Source organism: Rattus norvegicus, chromosome 3 (assembly GCF_036323735.1).
Source record: "Rattus norvegicus strain BN/NHsdMcwi chromosome 3, GRCr8, whole genome shotgun sequence".
NCBI lineage: Eukaryota > Metazoa > Chordata > Mammalia > Rodentia > Muridae > Rattus > Rattus norvegicus.
In genome coordinates this window covers 91,263,311-91,275,759 of record NC_086021.1, presented here as the reverse complement: position 1 = coordinate 91,275,759, position 12,449 = coordinate 91,263,311, and the positions used below count along the sequence as shown (strand labels likewise).

Genomic DNA, 12,449 nt, shown 5'->3' with positions numbered 1-12,449 from the left:
CTACTTTTTGTCCATCATTTTAGATAGTACTAGAGGACTCTATGAAAAACACCTGCCGAAACCATTAAGAGTCTACCTGGATGTGAATCCAAGGAACTAAGGAATGGCATGCAAAGTATTCACAACTAGTGAAAGAGTGACCTGTTTTATATTGTGGCTTAGTTTAAAAGGCTAATTAGTGTGACTAATGCTACACAGAATCAGACTCATCACTGAGACTGGACTCAAAGCCTGCTTGATTCAAAGCTATGATTCAGTAACTCAGATGCAAAGAGACACTTGAACATAAAGGCATGCTAGTAGCAAAACCTAGAACACTATGAAATGATGATAGAAGTGACAAAGTAAGGGTAATAATAACAGAATAACAGCTACTCTGGACAGCGTGTGCCCTGTCCCAGAAACTGGCTCAGGCATCACACCTATAGACAACATTCATAGAAACCCAATCAGATTTTTACTATTCCCATTTTGTAGTTGAAGAAATTAACCAAATGAAGAAATGGGTGAGGGGATAGAGGAACATCCTCATAAAGATCACTCAATTATATCACAACTTGTTCTTTTCTTTTGACATTGTATTCTATTATTGTAGAAGTAGGTTAATTTTATCACGAATCTATTCCTTTTCTTTGTCAGAAATGCTAGAAGCAAGCAGTCTGTATCACTGATTTACTTATTTTTCCACAAATTACCAAGAGTCCTAAATACAAGTTCCTGAATTCTCTATTTCATGATGCAAACCAATCAGGCATTTCTGTCCATGTACATTCAGCTATCTTCATACTACCAAGGGAGTCCACTGCAATTGTTGGTGTTGGAAAATTGCCAAGCCAGCTCCTTACTTAAAAAACTTAACCTTACTCTCCTGTTTCCCTAGAAATACTCCTGACACTGCAATGTGTATTAGACAAGATTCTCTAAGGAACAAAAGTAATAGATTTCTTTGAGTGGTTTACAGGGTGTGTTCGAAGTAGTTCAGCAGTGGCTGTTTTCTGCAGGAAAGCCAGGAATTCTGTAATTGTTCAGTTCATGACACTGGATTTTTCAACAGTCCTAGAGAAAAGCCAGTTTTCTGTTGATATTGGAATCCTAAAGGAATATGTTTGGATAGCTGTGAAGGAATGGGTCAATATAAATGAGCTTGCCAGTGAGAGTGAGAGCAAGCAGCTAGAAAGCAAAAGCCTCTTCTTCCGTGTCCTATGTGTGACGTCATCAGATTTTGTAGCCCAGGTGTAGGATGGTTCTTCTGACATCAAATAATCCAGCCAAGGAAAATTATTCATAGCTGTAGCCAGCTGCTTGAGTTTTAACTACTTTCAAATGTACTGACATTGACAACCAAGATTAGCCATCGCATGGCATTACCCTCTCCTCATCATTTCTTTATATTTGGAGACTTCAAGCTCTATTCTACAAATATAAACATATAAACACATACAAACAGACAGTGGATATTACTAGCCAAAAGTCACCAAACTTGATCCTGTAGCCTGCCTTTGTCCCAGGAATTGTGCTGTAACCAAGGACACAGGAAATGCAGGAACAAAAATGTAGCAGATACTGAAGGAAAGGTCATCCAGAGACCAGCTCATGGGATCCATCCTATGTGCAGACACCAAATCCTGACACTATTACTAATGCCATGTTGAGTTTGCAGACAAGAGTCTAGCATGACTGTCCTCTGAGAGGCTCTATGAGCGGTTGGCTGAGACAGATGAAGGTACTTAGAGCCAACCATTGAACTGAGGTCAGGGACTCCTATGGAAGAGTTAGGAGAAAGACCGAAGGAGCTAAAGGGAATTGTAACTCCATAGGAAGAACAACAGTATCAATTAACCCAGACCCTGTCAGCTCTCCCGAAGGCTAAGCCACTAGCCCAAAAGTATTCATGGGCTTGTTCATGGCTTCTAATACAGATGTAACAGAGAACTGTCTTGTATGGTGGGAAAGATGAGCCTAATACTGAAGAAGTTTGATACCTCATGGAATTGGTATGCTAGTGGGATGAGGTAAGAGTGGGTAGGTGGGTGGGATTACACCCTTTGAGAAGCAAAGGGAAGACGGGGGGTGTTGAAGAACACATGGAGGGGGCCAGGAAGGGTAGCAACATTTGGAATGTAAATAAATAAAATAATTAGTAAAATAAAATACAGAAAACTGAGGAAAATTAGTTCTGGAGAAATAAGGAAGAAACTAGGGATATAATTGATCAAAACAAATTACATGATTGGATAAATAAAATATGCTGTGTAACCATAATAGAATATTATTTAACCATAAAATAATGAAACCCCACATTTGTATCAAAATATACAGACAAGATAAAAGAAGGCATTTACCAGGTGAAACAAAATAGAATCAGAATGGCAAAAACTTTATGTGCTCTCTAATATAGATATTATATAGATTAGCGCCATACACATATGTTGATATGCAACTTGGGAAAGAGAGAATAATAGAAGTGGATGTATATATAAATAGGTGTTGTATTTGATCCAATATTATTTATATGTATAAATATACTGAACTTAGCTTATCTATACAATTACAATTTTAACCCAACAAAATAACTAAATTAAAATATATATATGCAGCTTAGAAAAGTATTTTATCATTAATAATAATTGAAAATATTAATATAATGGCAGTCTTAGATACTATGCATTGAAACCCTAGTAAATTTCCTAGGGCAAAGCACTCTACAAATTTCATCTTGACATAATGGTCCTATGAGGCAAGACTAGCTGTCTTTATTCTTTCTCAAATGAGAGATATGAGATGTTAAGTTGATATAAATCCAACAATCAGAAAATAATAAACTAAAAAGTATGATAACAGAACCTAACTCTTAATCATTTTTTTGAACTGTTTCACCTATGGATATTTTAAATCTCAGAAAACTAAGGAGACATTGCAATTTCATCTTAGAAACCAAGTAAAGTGTTTGCCCTTGTTTACTAATCCAAACTATGTCAACATCTGGCACAGATCATGCATTTTGCTTTAACTGTACTACTTTATGTCATTAGTAGTAGCAAACATGTGTTCTTCATTATACTTAATTCTCTTCACATTGAAAATTATTAAAATGACATGACACAGTTTCTCCAGGTTCTGTATTGACTTTTACAATTTTAGCAGCAAATAAATTGTCTGAAAAACAGGAACAAAATTATGCTATTCATAATTGATAAGTTTGCATAGAAAAATAGCTCATGATTTTGATCATTTTAAAATGCTTTTATTTGTTCTATGAAGAGTTCAATGAATATACAATATATTTTGATCTTGTCTACCCTACAACCTCCTTCTATCTCCCACCAAAATTCACCAATCCATCTGAATCCATAGTGTCATCATCATCATTATTATTAATATTATTATAATAATTATTATTATAATTATTAGCAGCAGCAGGACTCAGCCCCTGCCTCCAATTAGTGCTGACCATGTGCAAGTGATTATGTAAGCATCCACTGGTGTACACACTGCTTAAAAGAAGGTGAATCCTGAAGGAAAAATAACTATCTTTCAGAGGCTACCAGCTGCCTGTAGCTTCTCAGCTAGGAGATGGACCACAGAAACCCCTCACCATCCATGTTGAATTTTTCATTGCTTTTATCTTCTGCAAGCCTAGTGAAGGCAATCATGGTTTCTGTGAGTAGATGCGTGCATCAGCCATGCCATGTCTAGAAGACAATGATTCACAGTTCATGCATCTTGTCTAATATTCTATGGAACAACTCTTCTGTAAGGTTTATTTGATGTAAATTACTCATCTATGTCAGAAAACGCATCATAATTCTTACTTTTAGAACTCAAATAATTATGAGTCTCTGTGTTACCCTATATACATTGCAAAAAAAAAAAAACTTCTCTACACAAGGTTGAGAGTAGTACAAATCTATAGATACAAACATACATATTAATAAGGGAATCTGACATGATTATTTAGGAAGGCATTTACCCCTGGCTACATTTCCAGACATGAAACCACTCCTATGAAGAATGTCTCACATCCAATAAGAATGTGAATAATTACTTATATAACTATCACAACGACTATTTCACTAATTTGAACAACTTGCCCAATGGCTTTGCATTGTGACATGAAATACCCAATGATGGGTAAATTCATTGATTTCTTTTATTCTCCACAGAACATTGTTATGTTTCAGATGACTAATCTGTAAAATGAGACTTGTCATATTTATATTGTGAGATTATTTATGGCTCACTGAAATTGTATTAATAAGTAGTTAACAAAGTATCCAATATCAGAAAATGATTAGTAGAAACTATTATAAGAGTGTCAAAGTTGATAAATTTTTTCAATTAGTGCGTTGTGTTGAAATAAAAGAAAAATAGGATTATCCATAATTCTCCTATTTTTAAATAAGGCATCTTTCTTAAGATTTTAAATCCAAGTAGTGAAAGGTCAGTATTAGTAGGTATGACAAAATATATCTACATTGAAAGGCAGAACACTGGAAATCAGTGTGGAGGTTCCTCAGAAAATTGGACATTGAACTGCCTGAGGATCCAGCTATACCTCTCTTGGGCATATACCCAAAAGATGCCTCAACATATAAAAGAGACACGTGCTCCACTATGTTCATCGCAGCCTTATTTATAATAGCCAGAAAATGGAAAGAACCCAGATGCCCTTCAACAGAGGAATGGATACAGAAAATGTGGTACATCTACACAATGGAATATTACTCAGCTATCAAAAACAACGACTTTATGAAATTCGTAGGCAAATGGTTGGAACTGGAAAATATCATCCTGAGTGAGCTAACCCAATCACAGAAAGACATACATGGTATGCACTCATTGATAAGTGGCTATTATCCCAAATGCTTGAATTACCCTAGATCCCTAGAACAAACGAAACTCAAGACGGATGATCAAAATGTGAATGCTTCACTCCTTCTTTAAATGAGGAAAAAGAATACCCTTGGCAGGGAAGGGAGAGGCAAAGATTAAAACAGAGACTGAAGGAACACCCATTCAGAGCCTGCCCCACATGTGGCCCATACATATACAGCCACCCAATTAGACAAGATGGATGAAGCAAAGAAGTGCAGACCGACAGGAGCCGGATGTAGATCGCTCCTGAGAGACACAGCCAGAATACAGCAAATATAGAGGCGAATGCCAGCAGCAAACCACTGAACTGAGAATAGGTCCCCTATTGAAGGAATCAGAGAAAGAACTGGAAGAGCTTGAAGGGGCTCGAGACCCCAAAAGTACAACAATGCCAAGCAACCAGAGCTTCCAGGGACTAAACCACTACCTAAAGACTATACATGGACTGACCCTGGACTCTGACCCCATAGGTAGCAATGAATATCCTAGTAAGAGCACCAGTGGAAGGGGAAGCCCTGGGTCCTGCTAAGACTGAACCCCCAGTGAACTAGTCTATGGGGGGAGGGCGGCAATGGGGGGAGGGTTGGGAGGGGAACACCCATAAGGAAGGGGAGGGGGGAGGGGGATGTTTGCCCGGAAACCGGGAAAGGGAATAACACTCGAAATGTATATAAGAAATACTCAAGTTAATAAAAAAAAAAAAAAAAAAAAAGAAAGGCAGAACAAGTGAGCTTCACCACTAAAGCAATATGGCAAAAGATCTATCAAGTTTCATAGACTGTCCTTGAAACCCAAATGTAGCTCAATAAGTAGAATGTTTATCTTGATTTTATGAAATCTTGGCTTCTATCCACACATAACATAAAACAGAACATGGGGTGTACTTTCAATAGATGAGTGATGGAGAAAATAATACCACAATTTCACCACCATTCTTAGTTACAGAATGAGTTCAAGAAGTGCATGATCTATAATGATACTTTCTCAAGAAATAATGAAATGTTTTTAAATTATTGAGGTAAACAAAATATTACCTTCCTACAATGCCTCATTATTTCTTTCAGAACAAACACAAATTTTAAATTAAAAGTGTATTGAGCACAAAACATAACTGTGTTTTGTTCTTTAATTTTTATAAGGTAATTACTTCCACATACATACTAGCTTGACTATAATATTAATTGCAGTATATATTTCTAAGAGTTTTTGAAAGTAGTGATTTTTGTAAAGAGTGGTTTCCTATACATAATCAAACCATTTTAGCTATTTCCTTATTTTTCAGTGAACAAGAAAACAAGCAGACTTTTGCTTAATTGCCTTTCAGACACTTAAAGCTATGAGCCCCTGAGGTGGGAGAGGAATCATATACTCAAGGGAATCTGAAAAGGCATAAGTTGTCTGGGTCTACCCTGTCATCTCCTGTTGGTTGTGATTGTGAGAGTTGCGGGTAAGTGTTCTATCGTAGCTGGCTATAGTAGAATCTTTCTAGGCTCATTAGTGTTCTGTCTTTCACATGAAATGCAAGTAAATCTGCCATCAAATAGTTTCACCAGTTTTTAGAAGCTCATATTAAACACTTACCCGTGACACCTATTACCTCTTAAGGTTCATTCTCTGCCCTCTAGATTAATATATTAAAATCTAAAAGAGCCACAAAGCCAACCAGCCACTGATACCCTGATGAAAAAAGGCTTTCTGGCTAAGTAGTAAAAAGCTGTAAAATTATTATTAGTTACTTAGCAAACCTCAATTGTGTGAGTTTTGACAATATTGCCACAAATATTTAAAGACATAGAATATGAGGTCCTTGAAGAATAAATAAAATACTTACTATATGTAAAATAATAACTTTGCTGGGCTCAGGACAAGTTGTTCTAAATGACTGACTATGGTTTTAATAAATAACATCTATGACATCTATCATGATAAACAGAAAATTAGTATCAAAAGATATTAAGTTTCAGGTTGAAATCAGAAGTTTCTAGGGTTGGTTTTTTTTTGGCTATCTTATTTTTTAACAGAAAAATCTTTGTGTACTTATAGCTTGTGCTAAAACTGTTTTTACTCTGTATGATCTGTTTTACAATAAACAATTCATGACTTCATAGCAAACGTTAAGGTCAACATGATATATACCTTACATTTTATAATGAAGAAGAGAAAAGTTAAATGAATGGGATATGTGTTATTAGATAATTGTTAGTGGTTAGGTGACAATACATTAGAAAAGGAAAGGAGAAAAGTCAGGGGAGCTGGGGGAGATTGCATTGCTTTAACAATACATTTTTAAAGTCACTTAAGAGGATAACAAAATTTTAGACCTATAAAGATACAAGGAGGGGGGTTGGGGATTTAGCTCAGTGGTAGAGTGTTTGCCTAGAAAGTGCAAGACCCTGGGTTCAGTCCTCAGTTCCGGAAAAAAAAAAGATGCAAGGAGGACAAGCAGCAACAGGCAAGAACAACTAGGAATGCATTGAGCACATATTATTCAAAGACAGACAGACGGTAAAGGTGAGAATGAAAAGAAGTATAGCAGTTCTGAGTAAAGAGGTAGCCAGGGCCAGGCAGAAACATGGGGCTTTGGGATGGAACCTTTGAAAGAATCATGGTAGTTTCTAAGAATAACTTGGGTATAGAACAAAAGAATGCCATATTAAACTGATATTTGCACATTACCACTCTGATACCATGCTGACTTAAGTTGGGTAAAGACAGAGGTAGGAGATAGCAAATAGATTTCCATAATAATAGAGAATTTTAAAAAGCTGTTTCCATATAAAACCAAAAGTTGGACCAGTAGAAAATTATGTAGGTCCTGCATCCCTTTTGGTAAATAATCAGAGACAACCTGAAGCTAGAGTTCAGTACAAAATGTGACTAAATAATTTTCTACAGTGTAGAATAATGCTTCTGTCCAACATGTAGAATGAAGGGGAAGGGATATTAAGTACAATGCACAGAGAATTTTTCCTCAAATTCTCAGAGGTCTTCCTATTGTGCATGTTAAGTAGAACCCAAGTATCTAAATTATATGGGAGAAAAAGAGCCATGAAATGTATCATTAAAAATTATTCACATGTGGTAAGCTTTTAAAATCATTGGGATGTATTCAGCAAACTCTTATAGGACGTGATAATGAAGAGGCACAAGAATCAATTCATGAGGCATTTCTAAGATCAAAAGCTGGAATTGTGATACTGAGAAGATGCAAAAAAAAGAATATAAAAGTAACTCAGAAAGCTGAGGACTTGGTGAACAGGTGAACTGTGGTCCAGCAGACAGAATCAACAGCTATGCAAAATACTACAGAGATCAAGTCAGATCTCTCCCTCTCCCTCTCCCTCTCCCTCTCCCTCTCCCTCTCCCTCTCCCTCTCCCTCTCCCTCTCCTTCTCTCTCTCTCTCTCCCTCTCTCTCTCTCTCACACACACACACATAGATAGATAGATAGATAGATAGATAGATAGATAGATAGATAGATAGATAGATAGATAGATATACATCATATACATATACATATACATATACATATACATATACATATACATATACATATACATATACATATACATCCACATGAGACAACTGAATTTTTAGTGAAGTTAGCTTCTGACATTCCCCATGGTAATGACACATCTTTGTGTATTTTACTCAAAAATAAGTCTGGTTATTAGGATTGATATTTTATATATGAATTTAATGTACCTCTCCGGTTATCAAGATAATGATCATAGAGATAAAAATATGCCAGAAGTTTTATTTGGTTATTAAAAACTATTTCTAAATGAAACCTTTGGAGTGTGGCATGTAAGACTTCCATGATTACCAGAAGTAATGATCTGATTTAACCATTTGCCGTTTTTTTTTTTTTTTTTTTTTTTAGCACAGTCATTAGAAAACAATTCTGTTTTGTTTTCTAAGGAGATAGTCTTTACAACCATGGAGAGAGGCAACCACACAGTATCTGAGTTCATTCTGTTGGGATTCACCTCTGACCCTACTACACAATTAGTCCTGTTTGTGATGTTTCTCATTATGTACACATTGACTGTGTTAGGAAACTGTATTCTTATGGTGTTGATCTGCAGTGACCCCAAGCTCCACACACCCATGTATTTCTTCATCGGAAATCTATCTTTTCTGGATCTCTGGTTGTCCACTGTCTATACTCCAAAGATCCTAGTGATATGTATCTCTGAAAATAAAAGTATGTCCTTTGCTAGCTGTGTAGCTCAGTTCTTCTTTTCTGCTGGACTGGACTACAGTGAGTGTTACCTGCTGGCTGCTATGGCTTATGACCGTTATGTGGCCATCTCAAAGCCACTGATTTATTCTCAGGCCATATCTATAAAACAATGTGCATTTTTTGTAGCAGCCTCTTATATGGGTGGCTTTATTAACTCTTCCATCATCACTAAGAAAACTTTTACATTTGACTTCTGTAATGACAACATCATCGATGACTTTTTTTGTGACTTGCTTCCCTTGGTGAATCTGGCTTGCGGTGGCAAGGAAGGATACCAGGCCCTGATGTACTTCCTCCTGACCTCCAATGTAATGATACCCATTGCCCTAATCCTGGCCTCCTATATCATCATCATTGCCACAATCTTGAGGATCCGATCCACCCAGGGTCGCCTGAAGGCCTTCTCTACCTGTTCCTCCCACCTCATCTCTGTGACCTTGTATTATGGCTCCATTCTCTACATCTACTCTCGCCCTCGTACCAGTTATTCTTTAGATACAGACAAAGTTGTTTCAACATTTTACACGGTAGTTTTCCCCATGTTGAATCCCTTCATCTACAGCCTGAGGAATAAGGATGTGAAAGAGGCTCTGAATAAACTCTTGAAGATCATTCCTTTGTAAGAAGCATTGAACATGCAAATTTTGTATGCATGAAAGGATGCAAAGATGCTGTTCATTTCCCCCAAAAATGTAAATAAAATTACTTCCACCACTCCACCACTCTACACCACTTCAGGAGATCTACTACAGTAAGTCGGTTAGTGGATATGATAATACTTAACATGTACAGGCTTGTGTTGATGTCAGTTATTTTAGATTACAAATAAAACTCCAAATCGACAATTTATTGTCTAGCTATGATGAGTAACAGCTCACTATTGTATCAGAAAATCTGGATGATTAGTATATAAGGTCAATATGTACACAATTATTGACTTTGAGAATATCTGTTGAGTTCATTTCACTCCTTTCCCATGACTATAAGCCAATGTGTGTCCATTTTTTAAACACAACTATATGAGTGAAATTAAAAATATTTACCATTCTAGTAAACATGTTCCAAAACTAAAATTATTGTAGAAAATATAATAGCAAATATTCTTAAAGTTTATTTGTATCAGAAACACATACCCACCCCACTGCTTTGGGATCAGAGTTTCTCAATCCACCATGTACAGAAACTTGATTCTAATCATGAGTGGAAGCAAACAAAATCCCTTCTCTAATAAGGATCAGAAAAATTCAGATAATATAATCATGGCTGAGCAAAGTGTATGTTCGTTTACTTCCTTAATGGGAAAATAATATTGGTTCCAGGATCAAGTCACAAATCTAAAAGAAAATAGAAAGAAATAGTCAAAATGTGAGTAGCACTAACTTTTTAGAACAAATCCAAGACTATATTGATCTTCATGATTTATAGGACATGTGGATAATCTTAAAGTATACAGAGGAATCTTTTATACTAATTTAAAATTTTAGTATAAACTTTTCAGGGACTTTTTTCAAGTGACAAAGTTTCAATTCTTAATATAACTAGATTTCATAGCTCTATTTTCAAACACACAAATTTTAATAAATTCAGTGTGTTTTTTTAGAATTTATTATTTTCTTTACATATTCATTGATATATATTCACTGTCTATAGTAATATATTTCATTGGAAATTTTCATGGAAGCCTATAAACAGTTATGACCTCATGATTACAATATATTTACATCATTTCTCTCCCTCCACACTTTTCTCCCTCTATATTTTCCCTTGTACTCCCTCATTGCTCTCTTACAAATCCATGACCTCTTTTTTCATTAATTGTTACATGCATAAATATAAACATGTATTTCTAAATACTTAACTGTTCACTCTGTATATTGTATATGTATACTGTGTGTGTGAGTGTGTGTGTGTGTGTGTGTTTGTGTGTGTTTCCATAGTTGACCATTTGATATTGTATAAACAATTGGTATGCTCATATACTTGGAGAAATTAATTTCTTTTGCTCACAGCATTTCTTGGTTGCCTGCTGTTCTTTATGTAGAGTTGAGGCCATATGAGCTTCCCATCTTCAATTTTAATATGTCTACTGCTATTACCATTGTTCAGCTCATGTCTTATTTGTTCAGCTTTGCATCTTATGTTATAGTTAAATTCATTTGTAAAATGTTAAATCCAATAAATATTTTTAAATGACACAAGATTTTGGGTAGAGTTACTATAAGTCTCTTGAACTTAAACATTCAAAATAAATGAAATGAATATTCATTTGGATGCTTTATTGAAATTAAACCAGAATGATATCTGTGTGTGGTGCACATGTACATATGGAAAGGGACAATCTAAACCATAGAAGTTGCTGAGCATGCTAAACTCCTAGAGCCTCTTGTGCTACACAGGAAGTTTAGAAGAGTGAGAAAAAACCATCATAGATGCAGTATTCTTATTACTTATGGTTCAGAAACATTTACAGAACATAAAATGAGCAGTATTTAAAATTTAAGAATATAGGATTCGATAAAAGCAAAAAAATATTTACTTTGAAAAAAGTCCTGGTGGGTGTTTATTCATCTACTTGTTATAAATCAAATTCTCAGAGAATATTGGATACATCAAAATTTAAATATTTGTTATCTTGACTTTCTCTCTATCCATTTATTTAAAATCATTCAATGCTCTGAAGATTGATGTGTCCATTATCATCAATATCCATTCTTTTTAAACTTTGTTGTCAGAGAATATTACCAAAAGTACCATTCTAGGTTTGAATACTGAATGCAAAGGACAATATGAACTTGTTTAAAGAATGTTTTATTGTGAAAAATAGAAGCACATAGTGATAGCATTTCCTTAAAAAAGGAAAGGGAAGAGAGAAATGGAATTATAGTACAATATCAATAGTGAAATAAAATAATTTCATGTAATTACCATGAAATTCTGAGTATCCAACCTAATAAAATGACTCCCCAGCAGGCATGGTTAGCTGCAATGTACCAGAGTAGAGAGAGATCCCTAGTTATCATCGAATCAATTCTTTTAAAATTATGAACATAAACACAATAAAATTAGGTCTTAGATTATAAGAACACATGGAAAGCTTTTAGTATTTCCCCCAAACTTCCAAACTATGCCCTTTTACATTTCACTATCTGAGTCACCTCACATAAATAAGAAACACTGTCAAACTATTGGCAAAGTGCCCAGCAGTCTAAGGCCTCTTGTTTTTCCAATCCAGGCAAAGACCCACAGAATGGTCAAGTCAATAAAGCTCCAAATATTCCTTTTAAAGTTATTTCTTTGATTTTTTGGGGATCATAGTATACTTATATCTA

At 35.3% G+C, this 12,449-nt stretch overlaps 1 protein-coding gene across 1 annotated transcript; it reads left to right on the top strand.

Moving 5' to 3' along the window:
• On the top strand, positions 8,814 to 9,743 carry Or9g20 (olfactory receptor family 9 subfamily G member 20). The gene has a single exon (NM_001000293.1). The coding sequence runs from the start codon at positions 8,814 to 8,816 to the stop codon at positions 9,741 to 9,743; it is 930 nt and encodes a 309-aa protein (NP_001000293.1).
• Positions 9,744 to 12,449: the final 2,706 nt, after the last annotated feature.

What these genes read in the sequence shown, in the direction of transcription:
- Or9g20 (NM_001000293.1), top strand. Translation starts at nt 8,814, where the DNA reads ATGGAGAGAGGCAACCACACAGTATCTGAGTTCATTCTGTTGGGATTC.